The 16,912-nt window shown below is 40.1% G+C and overlaps 2 protein-coding genes across 3 annotated transcripts in view; both read left to right on the plus strand.

Annotated features, from left to right (window-relative positions):
• The first annotated feature begins 387 nt into the window (after positions 1-387).
• Positions 388-8,216, plus strand: dtl (denticleless E3 ubiquitin protein ligase homolog (Drosophila)). Its single transcript, XM_034240120.1, has 15 exons — positions 388-571; positions 1,844-1,981; positions 2,090-2,182; positions 2,264-2,325; positions 2,553-2,673; positions 3,013-3,078; positions 3,246-3,361; positions 4,159-4,232; positions 4,349-4,455; positions 4,543-4,647; positions 5,148-5,260; positions 5,373-5,462; positions 5,620-5,743; positions 6,164-6,807; positions 7,166-8,216. Exons 1-15 carry the CDS (start codon positions 520-522, stop codon positions 7,229-7,231), a joined length of 1,971 nt encoding a protein of 656 aa, XP_034096011.1. The 5' UTR covers positions 388-519; the 3' UTR covers positions 7,232-8,216.
• A 577-nt stretch (positions 8,217-8,793) lies between these two features.
• ppp2r5a (protein phosphatase 2, regulatory subunit B', alpha isoform) overlaps positions 8,794-16,912 on the plus strand; it is a 56,730-nt gene continuing 48,611 nt past the window's right edge. For both annotated transcript variants that reach the window (XM_034240131.1, XM_034240132.1), the window contains exon 1: positions 8,794-9,870. In XM_034240131.1, coding sequence (XP_034096022.1) covers positions 9,723-9,870 — 148 coding nt within the window. In that variant the 5' untranslated portion in view covers positions 8,794-9,722. The remainder of the gene's footprint in view (positions 9,871-16,912) is intronic.

Raw genomic sequence — 16,912 nt, forward strand, 5'->3', positions numbered from 1 at the left:
TAGAAATATAGATCTACACTCCCAGAGTTTCTGGAAATATTCAGAGAAATAAACAACCTTGGCTACTTCTGTCGTATTTTAAATGTATCATCATGTTCTTTATAAAGTAATACAAAAATATCTTGATTCAGAAATAGGGCCACTGTGAGTATTCCATTATGAATGCCTGTCAGAAGATAGTCGTACTTTTAAATTGGAAGTAATGCGATCTGTAGCATGATCTGTAGTCGGTAGTTATGATCATAGATATATATAAACATACATTTATATATATCTATGGTTATGATGGCAAACTTTACAGTGCATTCCACAGAGGAAGCGGAAGTGGACGCGTCGCTGCTCTCAGCCAATGGGAGCGCGGAACGCGGGTTTAGCGGGGGATTCAGTCCTCTGTTCACAGAACTGTTCGCGGGAAACACCAGCAGAAGTAGCAACACGGAAAAAAGACCACCAGCTCATCTGAGAAAACTTCTCACTAAATTAATTTCCGATCGTCCTGTAGTGTAGTGTAGTGTAGCTATGCTGTTCCGCTCGATAGTTGACAGAGGATTGGGCAAACGAAGGCAGAATGGTGAGAACATATAATGTTGGGGATTATTTCTGGTGCTTTTCGGTTCCCGGGTTTGCCCTATGTGTGTTTTGTGCTAACTTCATGTAGATAGGCTAAAATCAAATGTATTCCAAGCTTACTTTAATGTTTGTTTTATTCAAATTAAATACGTGTACAGTTCTGTTGCAATGGCAGTATGATTAAACGTTCCTAAAGTAGTTCCTCAAATTGGCATTAGTTCACGTACATTAGGTAAAGTGATGTTACATTAAAAAGCGTAACGTCTGAAATAGAGTCACATTGTGATTGAGAACTCATTTTCAAGTGAGACTTTAAAACATTCGGGAAAATAACATAAAAGTGTACTCAGTCAAAGAGGCAAAACTGTACAGCATGTGCAAATGTAACAGCATGCCACATTATAAATGAATGCTTTCAGAAGAAGCCTTAATATTGCAAATATTGTACTTTTTACTCCACTCCACTTGCTTTAATATTCACAGCTACTTTGTACATATAAAAACAGGATATGCTGATATGGTATAATGGAGTACTGTAATACTAATCTACAAGCGTCTTTGGGTTCAAGAAAAGCGCTATAGAAATATAATTTATTATTATTATTACACAGTTTTCCATACCTACATTTAGTCTACATTGACAAACAACAATACTAAAATGCTTTTACATGTATAAAACAGGATAATAAAATAACCACAATAATAAAATACTGTGAAAAGATGCATTCTGCATAAGGATTGCTTTTACTTTTGATACTTGAAATACGTTTAGCTGATAATATTCTGTATTATTCTGAAGTGTGTCATTGTGCAGAATGAGCACTTTAAGTACATATTGATGCTAACATTTGAAATCAGGACTTGTACTTGTAGTTGAGTAATTTAAGACCATAATAATTGTACTTTGACTTACTGTAAGTAAAGGATCTCAGTACTTTTCCAACAATGCGCACGTAGGCATAACAAGTAAATAAAAAAGGATAATAATAAAATATAACATTATACGATTCAACCATTACTTTATTATGCCACTAACAGTAGATTAATTGTAATACTGAGTTGCTGCCCAGGCTTTTATTACTGTTTTTAAATGTCAGAAGAAAAAGTCAAACAGGAAAAAGTAAGTACAAACAGCTGTCAGATAGCTTTAATAAACAAATGGTGCAATTTAATCTCTGAATGCTGTGTACTAAAATCACAGATTGAAGGATCAGTTGGTATAGTTTTAGAACAATGTCTGACTACAAGTATGTTTCTCCTTTTGTCTCACCAGCCGTCCTTGCCGACCCCGGGCCGAGGCACCCCCTGAGCTCTCTGCTGGGGGGGTACCACTGCGTCCGACACGATGAACACATCTCTTACGGCAACCTGGGGGACTCTGTGCCCCCGTTTGGACTGGCCTTCTCCTCTGGTAACCCACCTGTGTTCAGTACATAGTCAATTCTCCTCACAGGATACACAGCAGAGCTAGGATCTGTTTTGCTTTTTATATCCATCTAACTGGTGTGTCTCTCTTCAGCCGGACACATGCAGAACATCCTGGCAGCAGCTAATGAAGAAGGCATTGTTAGAATCTACGACACAGAGAGCCGGGAGAAGCCACTTCTAAAAGGTATGTGTAGAAACTCCCCTTTTTCACAATAGTTCAGACAGTTATCAGGAAGTATAGCTGATTGTGTGTTATTATTTGCAGAATGGCTGGCCCATGAGAACGCTGTTTTTGACATAGCCTGGGTACCGGGGGAGCCTCACTTGGTAAGTACAATGTCATTAATGCCATAATTACTATGTCTATGTTCTTTTGTTGTATGCATTAGCCATAAATGCATCAAATATATGTTCCTTTAAAAGTTGATTCATTGATTTTTTTCTTGATGTGACTCTTGTTCTTCTTGCAGCATATAAAGCAGATTGTAATTGTCCTTTTTCTTACTAATAAACCCTTCTTTAAATAATTGTTATTGTTAAATTGCCTTCCTTAGGTTACTGCTGCTGGTGATCAAATGGCCAGGCTGTGGGATGTGAGGTCAGGGGAGATGTTAGGCAGCTTCAAAGGTCACCTCTGCAGCCTCAAGTCTGTTTCATTCGCACCACAGGAGAAAGGTAAACTAGATAGTGCCTGGATACTCTGTTGCTAAGGGATATTTGTTCCCATTTCTGTCTGAAAAGACACAAGAAAACACTGTGTTGGTGGTGGATTGACTTTGAGGCTATAGCAGGCTGTTTAAACATCCTCATCTGTTGGTAGAATTAATCATTTGCCAGGCAGAAAAAAATGTGGACGTTAGATTTAAAGATCAAAGAAAATAAGCGTTTTTTCTGCAGTAATCAATGTAAAGAATATGGATGCTTGATATTTGTTATTTAAATGTAATACCATTTGCTTAACAGATGCTTTGTTGTGTCACAGACATTACTGATTCTTTGTCTTCTATGAAACAGCTGTGTTCTGTACTGGGGCCAGAGATGGAAATATTATGGTCTGGGACACCAGGTGCAGCAAAAAAGGTATGAATCAAACATTTCAATTACAAAGGTTTTGTTTATATTAAGTATTCTAGGGTTTGGTTGAACCCAGTCTTTGTTTTTAAACCTTTGAAATGTATAAGACCTTGTGGGGATAATGATGAGTTTTCTTATACATGCGTGTGACAATGTTTATGTCTTCCTCTCAGATGGTTTCTACAGGCAGGTGAACCAGATCAGTGGCGCTCACAACAAAGCAGAGACAAACCCCCTCACCAAAACCAAGAAGAGGCGGGTCAGCACACGTGGCATGGCTCCCAGTGTGGTGAGTTTATTCAACAGCTATAATAGAGGGCCGCAGTGACGCATCCTAAAACCCGGAAGTAAACTTCTTCCGGTTCCTTCGACAAAAACGCAATGCAATTTCTCCATAGGATTTTGGAAAATAGCTGGAAATAAGGTCTGTGGTTGAGACACATTTAAGAGACGGATCACGTTTAGTTCAGCCGGATAATCTCCACACGTCTATCCTACTTTTATAATTTTCTAATCGTAAATCTAGTCGCCAGAAGCAAAATGCTAACGTTATGCTATAAAGGAACTACAGTAGGGTCGCTGCTTCAACGTCACGCCAACTTAAGATCCATATTCAAAACTACAGATTCAAAATGTTACAAGTTGAAGTGTTTGTTTGAACAGTTTGCAGGAGGCAGGTACTTGCTTTCAAGCCGAACAGGGCAAACAAACTTAGCGGGAGTGTTTACGTGTTCGGTGTAATGACGTAAAACGGCCTGGACAACTTCTGTAGTCCTCTTCAGCCACTTGTTAACAACCATCGTTTTTCAGACACGTAAACTCTTCAAAAATCACCAGCTGCTGATGTATTCAATGTCGTAGAACAAAACGTGATCCGTCTCTTAAATGTGTCTCAACCACAGACCTTATTTCAGCTATTTTCCAAAATCCTATGGAGAAATCCCATTGCTTTTTTGTCGAAGGAACCGGACGTGGTAAAATGCTAACTTACGGGTTTTAGGACGCGTCACTGTGGCACTCTATAGAATGAGGCGTAGGCCTTTGAGGAAGGAATACTGATCTGTGAGCGCCTCCTCTCTCTTGCAGGACACCCAGCAGAGTGTCACCGTGGTTCTGTTCCAGGATCAGCACACCCTCATCTCCTCTGGGGCTGTCGATGGGTAAGAATGCAGTGTCATGTGTTTTGTTACTTGCCCCAAGCCAGAATAAAATGACCTTCAGAGTAAATGGACACGCATAATTCAATTCATTGTTCTATTTCCTTCCTCTTACTCAGTGTAATCAAGATGTGGGATCTAAGGAAGAACTACACTGCACTCCGTCAGGATCCTGTTCCTCTGCAGACGTACCCCTACCCGGGTTCCTGCATGCGCATGAGACTGGGTACGTTTTGTACAATACTGACACACCGTTTTACCTCAAATATGCAAATAAGCAGAATAATTTAATGTTGTTTTGCATGCGTTACAGGTTATTCCGGACTTGTTCTGGACTCAACCAGATCCAACATCGTATGTAACTGCACTGATGATAATATCTACATGTTCAATGTTAGCGGAACAAAAACAACTCCAGGTAAACAAGGACTCCACTCTGACTAAACCTATTGTGTTTCTGTGTCATTGTTTATCCGCCATTGTATTCATTGCCATTGAATATCACTAGATGGGGCTGCAAACGTATATCCTTTGTTATACTGTAACTGTCATGGGGAGCCAATAGGAGGGCCCTATTAAATAGAGGAAGTGTAGAGATGCATGGCTTTTGTCTGATTGTACTACTAATATCTTTAATTTAAAGGTTTAATTAAATATGTAGAACTATATCCGGACACTTTATCAGTACAAAACAGCTGGTTAATACTCACACGTTGCACACACTTGAACTTAAGACTGTTTGAGTTTCTCAGGTCTTTCTGTTTTTAAACTTTGTTTCTCATTAAGGCTTGTGTCATTTGGTTTCTATTCCTATATTCTTTGTTTTTATGTGGGCTTATTTCAGACTTAATTGCTTTTTGGATTTGCTCTTAATTCAGGGATTCTCATATTGCCGTTTTGTTTATTTCCCCTCCACAGTGGCAGCTTTCAGTGGCCACCAGAACTCCTCCTTTTATGTAAAGTCCACTATTAGCCCCGATGACCAGTTCTTAGCCAGCGGTTCAAGTGACAATAACGCATACATCTGGAAGGTACTGTCTGTTTTATTTTGCCATACTAAATAGTGTTGTTTTTTTTAATGATTCTGATTGATTATTATAATGGTGTATGGTTAGCATTTATCCAACTTATTTGACATTTCAGATCTCGGAGCCTAATCAGCCTCCCATGATGCTCCAAGGCCATAGTGAGGAAGTGACATCTATTGCATGGTGTCCGACAGATTTGACCAAGGTGAGCCGACAAACTTTTATATTTGTGGTTTAAGCTTTTCTTAGACACTTTAAATAAATCAGAGGTATTTGTGTTTTCCTGTTGTGAAGCTGAGCGGTTTTAATAAGCAGGGAAGATGGATTTAGGCGCTGTTTAATCCCCCCTGCTCTGTTTACAGATTGCTTCCTGTTCTGATGATCACACTGTACGTATCTGGAGGCTTCACCGGAAAATGGATGGAGCCGAATCCTCAGTGGGAGAGGCCAACCTTGTCGGCTGGGCACGTCTTAAATCTCCCTCAGGTAAGAATTAAACTACAATTCTTCATATCAGGACAGTATGTTGTATAATAGATGAACAGGAAGATGGCTGTTTTGGCAACTATTTGTATAATTGATTTACCGATTAAGTAATTTGCCAAATTCTCAGCAAATGCTATTTGGAGTGCCCCGAATATAGAGATGTCCTGCTACTCTCAGTTTTACACTATATTAAACTGAAGTTTTTGACCGAAAAAAAAAGTCACCTTTGGATTTTTTTAGAAGATGGGATGGACAGTTTTCGCTAATTTCTGACATTTTCACGGACAAAATGTATCAATGAATCTAAAAAATAATCATCTGATTATTTGTAGCCCAACATCGCTGTCTTGTCTAATAACTGCAAAATGTGTCATTTCAATTATTCATTGTGAGCTAACTTGGACTTATGAATGTGTTAAGGGCCTTCTATCAGAGCTGAAACAACCCCCGCCAAGATCCAGAAGACAGAGAGCCTCGGCGGCCTGGCGTCCCCCCGGCTCGCTGCCTGTGCTCCCAGCGGAGCCGCAATGCCTCTCCCCTCCAGCACCACCTCTCCCATCCCTTCTCAGGGTGCCAAGGCTGCTGCTGTCCGCCAGAGAACACCATCCTCTATCAAGAAATGGTTATCCCCGAGCCGTGGGTCTCCTGCTCAGGCCAGCCCTCAGCCTCGCCGCGTGCTCAGTCTGTGTCCTCAGAGCCCGGCGAGCAGCGCCTCTCCCAGCGAGCGACGGGCCAAACGCAGGCTGGAGACAGGAGAGGGGTCTTCTGCAGGCTGTGGGGGGGCAGAGCAGTGTGACTGTGTTACCGAACTCTACCCGGCGGCCAAGAGAAGCCGGGCTCTGTCGGGGATTTGCTGCTCCAAGCAAGAGAGCCGACTACAGACAGGCTGTCCCACAGAGGACAGCGAGCAGCTCTCTCAGACCGGCAAGGAGAACTGCTCCCCCGGACCCATGGACTGGCTGTCAGTGCTGGGCCAGAAGATGAGGAAAGGTCAAGGAAGCCCGAGGTCTCCCAGAAGCCCCAGTGCCTCTAAGAGACACGAAGGCAAGACACCAGTTTCTCCGGTAAGCACAACAATCTCTGCTTTAACAGTTTTAGCTGTTGTCAGTTGTGTTCATTTTTCTCTATCATGTCAGAATGTGCCGTTTTCCCTCTTAGAGATGTTTCCTGTGAGCTTCTTTACTGCCCATTATTTAATAAATACAAAAATACTTTCTTGGAATGTCAGTCTAGAAATTCCTTCTCTTGTATCCGAGAGGGAATTTGAAAAAAACAAACAATAGAAACACAAAGGCTTGAGGCAGGACTCTCTGATATTGTCCGTCTCTACGCATCAGTGTGAATGTTGACATGCACAGGGGTATTTTATAGCTATTCATATGAATATTGTAGTTGAGCTTCTTTGTGATTTATGTTTTTCAGACAATCCGCTCACTGCAGAGCATAAAGAAAATCTCCATGTATTTCGCAAGAAGGCCTCTGGAGTGACCACCTGTGCCAGTTGGATGCTTTGCCTCGGTTTAAAATACTAAACATGTTTTAACCTGAACCCACAGACCTCGAGCCTCCAAGAACACTGATCCAGATCCAGATTTCATGAGCACATAAACTTGGGCTTCATTGAGATTGACAAAATAATCATTCTGGATATTTGTCGCTGCAGTATTCACATCCTGAGAGGCTGTTATTTTCTTTTTTTAATTAGGGTTTTGCAGTTGCCTCCTACACAATGTTCTAGTGCTGTTCAGAATCTCTGGTAAAAAATGAATAATAGTATGTTGATGAGTACATCTTTAATTTGACTCAAACCTAACAACGTCAGGAGATGCATTTACACAATGACCCACCTTTAATAGAGATGTTCAAGAGGTCACCAGGAATGAATCCTCAGAGTGCAGAAAGAGTCTAAAGGAGTGAACATTTGAAATACTGCTAAGAAAACATGAATTGGATCCACACCATCAACAAACATTTTTATGAACCCAAGTTTATTTATTGCTTCATCTCTTTGTGGGTTTTTGTCATGTACCTTTTTTGTTTCAGTGTTACATTTCTGTCAATTGTGATTTTTCTTGAGCATATGCTCAAGTTGTTTATATGTACAAAATAACCAATGAGTCGTGCTTGGTTCATTTGTATATAGTTGATCCAAATTCGCATTGTTTAGATTTTATTAAATTCTAAAGAGTTTTCCCAGTGTGCTGCATGCTTTTGGTCGCATCTCATCAGTGTGATTCGTGTATGTGTGTGTGTTTTTGTGTGTGATTAGTGGTGAGACACAAGTGACAGAAATGTCACTCATTTCATTATTTATTGCAGTGGTTACAAAGTCTTAACAGGTTACACATATTAGTCCACTCTGATGTTATTTGATTATTTTTTTCTACGGTCATAGCGATGTAAAGTTATTCAGTATTCCAAAGAGAACAAGAAAGAAAAAATGCAAATAAATGCTCTTGTCTATTACGCTTAACACAACCCAACTCATCTGTATAACAGGCTTTAAACTAGGTTTAACTAGGTTTTTTTGCTGAAGTTACTGTCTTAATAGCTCAATTTCTTTCTTAAAAACATTAAAGGTAGGTTTTACTCTTGCAAATTCACATTCATAAAATGTTACCGTGCAAATATAAAATATGTACAATTTTTCGAATTTGTAAATGATTTTGATCCAAGAATCAAGAAAAACCTACACCTAATATCAAAATGTTATGGAAATGGCTACATTAAACATGGCATAAGGCACAGCTAAATGAGTATACTTGTTTCCAATTTAACAAAAAGTTATCCAACCTATATAAAGTCGATGAAGGATTTCAAATTCAAACTTCTTCAACCAATATTTTTGTGGGAACATCTACTACAGTTGCCACTCCTCATTCAACTGTACAACGTCACGTATTTGTTTTCACATGTCACATGTCCAGGGCCCGCCTTCCACGCCAATTAATTGGTCTAAAAAGTTTACCGTTTTTTAATCCTCTGCTTGTGATTGGCCGTCGGAGACGCCATTCTGTGACGTACACCTGTCAGGCTGCTCAGCTCAGCGAACAGTGAAGTCAGACAGACAACGACTACACTGGGAGTGTTTATGGCTGCCTGCTCAGCACGACGTTCAGTTATTTCGTCTATTTGAGATTACTCTGTGTTTTTAGAGACCGTGAAAACGAAACTACAGCTCATGATTTCACGGGGAATGTAGTTAAGACAAAGTCAACTGCATGTGGACACGGCTAACTTTTAAGGGACTCAGTCGTCGAGCGAAATTCAACTTCATCGATCGCGGATAGTTGTTCTGAAAACACTCTCAGCGGAAGTCTCACTAGGATTTAAAAACACGGCTTGAAGACCTGGACTTGGCGTTTTAACGAGGAACTACATGAATTTAACGGGGCAACTATCCTTTTGTAACTTTTCTTTCTCGACAGCGGTGCAAACTGTTGTCGTAGTGGCGTACATTAACGTCGGCTAATCTTTTAGCAAGCTAGCTAGGTACGTTAGCAAACAGGCTAGCAGTACAGTAGTTTGCTACAGCCGAGATTTAACGACTAATTCAGCCAACTTTTTTTTACCAGAATGGCTGTAATGCGTTTTGCAACAGGTATATTTTTTGCAAACATGACGAAGCAGTAAAAAAAAAAAACACCAGACATTTTGAAAGCTGAGCGATAATTTTTCTTCGGTTTGTAACTCCAGGTTATACTGCAGGCTATGTCATGAGTTTGGCTTTTTGCTTCGTGTTTTGAAGATTGTCCCCGTGTTTCAGAGAACGAGTTACCCGAATGATGCAGTCTTTGGACTCAGTCTAATCCTAATACCGAGCGACCATGTTGGATCATACAGAATAACACCAGACAGGAGACGAGCTTCAAGTCGTGCATTTGGCTCCATATTTTTGGGTGCGAGCAGAAGACAACCCTTTCGTTTGACCTAGGAATACAATCGCTTGCCTGAAGTCTTCGTCAGTTTGTGCATCAAAATGTCGGCTATCTCCGCATCCGAGAAAGTGGACGGGTTTACGAGAAAGTCCATGAGGAAGGCCCAGAAACAGAGAAAATCCCAAGGCTCTTCCCAGTACCGCACACAGAGCGCCCCGGTGGAGCTCTCCCCGCTGCCGCAGCTCAAAGGTACGGTAAGAGGATGAAGGGGGCCCAGATTAAAGTAGGCTGTTTGCTCTGTGTAGTGCTAGATCTGCAGCACTTACTATCAGCATGCAGCCCAAAACCAGAATTGCAGCAAACCTAATATAAAGGCGTGCATTTTGTGCAAATATTTCACACCGTTTACACACAGCAGTATGCACATCTGTGGACAGGGGAACACAGTGGTCCCACTTTTGGGGACATCTCCAAACATTTTAGGTTATTAGCTACACGATTTGGCTACAGGGCACTACCCAAAACCTTTTACTATATTTTGTCATCGTTATGTTTTCTTTCTTCGACTCACTGTTGACTCTCGTGTCAGAGAGACACATCGTTTTCTCACTGGCAGCTGGGCTGACATGCAAGAGGCCCATCCAGAGATTGTTGTTGAAGAAAAGGTTAAGAGTGATACATGGTTTTGCATCAAGGTGTTGTGTAGGCCACAAAAAAGTGACTTGAGTTTCAGGCATGGAAGTTGAGTTTATTATTTTATTTACCAGGGGTCCATGCACAACACAACCTAATTTACATCTGCAGTTAATGGGCAGGAAGGAGTATTTAAAAGAACAATACAGTACTATACAAACAATTAAAAAGGAAGACTGTCTGCAACAGTTCATCACATACAGAACAATGTCAGAACATATTCAACAATGAGACCATTACACAACAAACTGTTGGATCTATACACACCATGAGGTGTATGGTGTGGGTGGGGATTGAGTTATATTTATTTTAGAATCAAAATATAGATTTTCCAAAATACATTTTCCTAAATTTGGTCACCTTTGGCTGAAGGAGAAACATTGTGTAAAACACAAGACTGGCCACAAAGATTTGCCTGTGTTTTCCTCGTGTAGGTTGTTGCTGGTAGTGTTGATAGTTGAGACAACTGTTAAAGTAAGGTTCAGTAAACTTCTATATGACTTTCAGATAATTATTTGTTATGTTACAAAGCTAATTCCAGTGCAAACATGCTGGATTATAACCTTGCAAAGCAGGGTTTCTGGAAGGTTTCAATACAGAAGCATACAGCCATTCTAACTCATTCAAATGTAGCCCTGCAAGTCTAAGAATTTGAACCGGTTGCCTTTAGGTCACAAGCCACATGACCCACACCTGATACTTAAAGGAGACCTATCATGCAAAAGTCACTTTTTGATGTCTTTTATACATAAATATGTGTCCCCGGTGTGTCAGGGAACTCACGCAGCGTCAGAAAATAAAACCCTCTCTCTTTTCCTCCGTACCCAAATCTCTAAAAACGGGGCTACAACTGAGCTGATCCATATTTGCGTCCGATATGACGTCATATCGGCAATGCAGACCCACAGCACTATCAGAAACAATGCCCGACTGTTTTGGACGTAATATGGTCGGTGTTTACATTAGCATTGCTAACACTCAGAGCTAACCTGTCAGAGCATGTGTGTCAAGAAGCTGGATATAAAAAGGAACTCACCTTGTGGTATAACCGGCAAGAGAGAAAGCCTTTGAGCTCCATACTGTTTCAGAAATAATCCTTGATAATCCATGATATGGTGTTTCGTCATGGCAGTATCTGCTGGTAGAATCTCCCGCATGAGCAGGCATAAGCTCCGCCCCTCATTTTTAATAAATGTTTCTTTAAAAGCTTTATACCCAAAATCAGCACTTTTGAAACGGGAATTTAAATAGAGGGATATGAGGCATGGTTAGAATTAGGGATGCTCCGATCGCCAATTTTGGACCCGATCGCCGGAATCAGTATCGGCCGATCCGATCGAGTGGGCGGGGCCTATGGGGATCTTCCATTTAAAGTGATGTTTAAAACTCAGTTAATGGGGCTCATTCACTGGCGCTTCCACAAACAACAACCAACATAATTATTACATTCAAATGAAGTACATTATTCAAGTTTACATTAACTTTGGATAATAACACGGGAGAAATTAGTGGAACCTCTCCCCCTCTCTCTCTCCTCACAGCCTGTCAGTATCTCATGCAGCTCACTGATCCAGTAATGAGTGACCCGACAGTGAAGAATAAATATATTTATAACTAGTTTAGCTTGTTCCAGAGGTAGATAAAACTAGTACTGCACAATACTGAAGGGTACCTGGTAAAGGGTATCGCAATGCTGCAACTGAAAAAAAGTGACCTACCTGTTGAAATAACATCGTTTTTTCCAGTTTGTTTGTCACTGGGCTCACCTGTACCCAAAATACATGTGTGTTCATATCATCCTACTATGAATGTATGGCTGTCTAACAAGCGCTTATAATACTGAGTGTATTAAACAGGGTTGCAAAATGCCTTAAGGGAAATATGACACTGTGGGATGATATGGGTAACCAGTATGAAACTTTGGAGAGTCTGTTGTCAGTTGATGCAGTAGTTTGTTGTAGGTGCAGATATGCATGTGGGGGGGGGGGGGTCTGGACAGGTTTGTCGTATTGCCAGAACGACTCTGCTCCTTGCCTGTCGAGTGAAATACTGCTAGTTTATTTAATGAGGTTCCTAGTACTTACTATTGCATTTTGTAGCTTCCCTGATGTTTTCCTAACTTAGAATGACACAAACATTTAGATATTTGTGTACATTTAACAGTTGAGTAAACATTATATACACTTGTAACCCTTGCAGTGTTTAATGCATGTTTGTTTCTCCAGTGTAGTGTTGTGTATTTTATACTTGAATGGTGAACTCAATGCAGTTTCAAACTCTCCACATGCACTCTATTTGAGCATAGACTAGGGCTGTCCCAACTACCATTTTTTGGGCTCCGGATATTCGGTAGTAATCAGCAGCGAATATTCAGGGGGGGAGGGGGGCGTAGTAATCAGCAGCGAACCGCTTCAACACGTGTATTTTGATGTATTCACGGCATTCATTTTGTTATTCTACAGTATTGTTGTTTTATAGTTATTAACCCAATTTGTGTTCTTTGAAATTGAAAAGGATATCGCATTGTGTTTGTTACTTTCGTGTCTTAAGTGTAATTTGGTTTGGCTTCCTATTTATGGACATGCTTTTATTTTGAAGGAGAGGTAGTGCTGTTGACAGGAAGTTGTTGTTGCTTTGGAAACAACGTGACGGACATTAACGGAGAAAAGTAATATCTACATATCAAGACAGGGAAAGTAAACTTTAACGGTTATGGTTAAGTGTTAGCACCCCCCAAACAAGCTCTTATGTTGATATTGGAGATTTCAATAAATTCAATTTGAAAAAAAAACGGGGAAAAAACAAACAAAACGAATATCCGAATAACGAAATTGAAACCCGAATAGTACTCCAACGAACTAATATTCGGGTACAGCCCTAGCATAGACACAATGATTCATTGTCATTAGGATTTATTAACATGATTTTGGTATTTGGCAGAATTTATATTTGTGTTTAAAAACTGCTTTGGCAATAACTGGCTGATTCACACACCTGTATTGAATCCACTACAAAGTTTGACCCACTCTTCCCAAATAGTGTGCTGCTAAAAACACCTCTGTTTATTTATGTCTGGTTTGTATTTGAAAACTGTTATACGATAAATGTCACTATTCACTGGACTAGATCCCTGTCTGTTGTCTTCGTTCAGCCTGGTTCATCTGTCTTGAGCTTATCCTGATTAACAAGTTCCATTCACAACTATGTGATCACAGTGTATTTTAACATGATCTTACAAGTTATTTCACTGTAGCGCAGCAAGCATCTTGCTTTGTTTTTGGCTAGCATAATAAAGAGGAATGGTAATATTAAAGGGGACCTATCATGCAAAATGCACTTTGTGACGGGTGTACAACGAGCGGATACAGATTACCATCCGCTGTGACGTCGGAGGACCCACAGAAAGTTGCTATCAGAAACAATGCCTGACGTGTTTTGGACGTAATCTCGTTTTTGTTTAGATTAGCAAGCCTCGCTAACACTCGGAGCTAACCTGTACTGAAGAGCACATGTGTTTTTAAAAAGCAGGAGATTTAAAAAAAAAAAGGAACTCACCTTGTGATAAACCTGCAAGAGAAAAAGCATTTGAGCTCCATACTATTTCAGAAATAATCCTTGACGCGGTTTGAAGAGGATGGCGTTTTATCACAACCGAATGTACCTTTATCTCCGGTAGAATTCTGATCAGGCATTAGCTCCACCTCCCCTTATTTTCTTTTTTTCAAGCCATTTTAATACTTTCTTTATTGAGTCTGTTTCAGAATTGGCCCACAGTTTCAATTAGGGATGTCCCGATCACCTTTTTTTGCTCCGCTTCCGCTTCCGATCATTTGATTTTGACAATCTGCCGATACCGATTTTTCCCGATCTTTATGCAATGCATTAAGAGAAAAAAAAGGTAACAGATAACGGCTGGTCATCCAACGCGATGAATTCAGCTATCTTGGCTGTTATTTGTTTGGCCTTTTCACTGTTCTGGAGCAGTTTCTCTTTCCTTTTTAAAAGTCTCTGAAAGTGTCGGTTGTTTCAGTGCCGTTACCTGAGTGGCCGCTGTGTACTCGTTGTGTTGTTGTTGGTGTTTGTTTCTCAGGTGGCGTATTAGATTGGTCGTGTTGAACGTAGCTCTGTTCTTTCCACCACGTGGAACCTCCGCCTTGCAAACATTGCATCTGGCTGTTACACTGCCTTCGCTTTCAATTTCATAATACTTCCAAACTCCTGACATTTTCTCTGTCCCGACTCCCGAGTCACCAGCTGAACGTAGCCTCTCGTTAGCTTACTGCTACTATTAGACACTGCGCCCACTCTGTTGCCAGATTTGAGAGAAATAACCAGGTCTGAAAACAAGCCCAAAGAAAGCAACACATACATGATGTTGTGTAATTTTTAACCAAAACTAAGGCCTCAGGATGACTTTAAGACGTGAACATGGTCATTTTTGTTTTGTAACATTAAATAATAAAAATATTTTATATAAAAAAAATCCCGATCCCCGATTTTTTGAAAATCCCGTGATCGGCTCCGATCCCCGATCACGTGATCGGATCGGGACATCTCTAGTTTCACTGTAACAGAACCGCTTCTTGCATTAGCTGACGATACAAACGTGCTCAAACTCAACTGTACAAATGAGACTAAAGTGAATAAAATAATTTCCACCTTATCAAATTCTAAGGCTAAAGATCACTGGGGACTAGACACAGTATTTATAAAAAAAAACATAAAAAGGACTTAGCTAGCTCCATCACCTATATTACAAATCAATCAATAAAAGATAATACATTTCCATCAGCTCTTAAAACTGCTATTGTAACACCAATTTTTAAATGTGGCGACAAGAAAGAAGTAGGCAACTATAGACCCATCAGTATTCTACCTGTTGTGTCCAAAGTAGTTGAAAAAGTAGTCGCGGAGCAGCTGGTGTTACACCTAAGCTACAACAACCTACTCCATCCTATGCAGTTTGGTTTTAGGACCAATTATTCTACTGAGACTGCATGCTGCTATTTAGTGGAAGGAATCAAGGCTAAGTTAAACAAAGGAGGGATAGTTGGAGCAGTGTTCCTTGACCTGCGAAAAGCATTTGACACAGTAAACCATACCAAACTTTTATCAAAACTCAACCATTTCAACCTGTCAGTTAGCACAATACAATGGGTCAGGTCTTATTTAGCTGGTCGTTCTCAATGTGTCCGTATAAATGATAAACTGTCAGAAACTAAGCCATGCTCAATCGGAGTGCCACAAGGCTCAATTCTTGGACCGCTGTTGTTCAGCATATATATTAATGATCTCCCATCTGTTTGTGAGGATGTGGACGTCCAGATGTATGCTGAACAGGTTGCCTCTAAGCTCTCGTCGACGCTGCACAAAGTTGCTCAATGGTTAAATGACTCGTGTCTTACTTTAAACACTAACAAAACAGTGACAATGTATTTCACGAATAAGAAAAAAACAACCACGCATCCACAGCTTCGTGTGAATGGTAAAATAATTGAAAACGTCAATGAGGTCAAATACTTGGGAGTGATCTTGGATGCCAATTTGACTTTTTGAAAGCCATATTAGAAGCATGACTAGAAAGCTGAACTATAACATTTTCAAATTTAAACATATTAGGAACTCATTAACCATAGAAGCATCGAAAACCTTTTTGCATGCCATGATACTATCACATTTTCACTACTGTATAACCTGCTGGTCCCAAGCAACTAAGACTGCTATGAGACCACTTGAGGTTCTTTATAAACAAGCCTTAAAAGTTATGGATAGAAAGTCATTAAAACACCATCATTGCAATATACTGTCCAAATACAAACTTTTCAGTTTTGATAGTGTTGTTCTACTTTCCCGAGTTCGATTGGTATTCAGAATCATTCACAATTCTACAACACCACCGTTGAGGGGCTTTTTTCAGTTTCGCCGTGAGCAGAGTTGCAGAAACTCCAGATCTGCATCAAATGCAGATCTAACCATCCCTCTGAGGCGCACTGCCTTTGGGCGATCAGCATTTTCGTTTACGGCCATCAAGCACTAGAATACTCTTCCAGTTTAACTTAAAACCTGTACTGATTTTAACTCGTTTTCCTATGGTGCAAAAAAAATGAAACTCGGGAAAGTAGAACAACAACCAGTCATGCCAACATTAATTACACTGTAATCTGAGTTTTTCCTTTTTTTGAATTTGAACTGTATTGTCATACTATATCGTAGATATTTTATTTAAGTGTATTTGAAGTGTACTAAGTGTTATGTTCGTAACCTGAATTTAAATCAGGCGTTGTAATTATTCGAGTGACCGAGATCATGTAAGTGTATTTCAAGTGTACTATGTATTAATTTATTGAGCTGTACTTAAATCAGGTTTTAAAATGGTTTGACTGATAGAGATCATACAATGTTATTATTTGTTTATTGATTGTTATGAACCTGTCTGAGGACCACAGATGGAAATGAGCTATTAGCTATAATCTGGCATATTGCATCTCTTCTCTTTGCTGAGATTAATGTTTTTGTATGTCCTTCTATAAAAAAACTTCCAACAGGAGTCATTTGGGGGGGCTCTTGGGAAAAAAGGTTGGGAACCACTGCACTAGAT

Source organism: Gymnodraco acuticeps, unplaced genomic scaffold (genome assembly GCF_902827175.1).
Source record: "Gymnodraco acuticeps unplaced genomic scaffold, fGymAcu1.1, whole genome shotgun sequence".
Classification (NCBI taxonomy): domain Eukaryota; kingdom Metazoa; phylum Chordata; class Actinopteri; order Perciformes; family Bathydraconidae; genus Gymnodraco; species Gymnodraco acuticeps.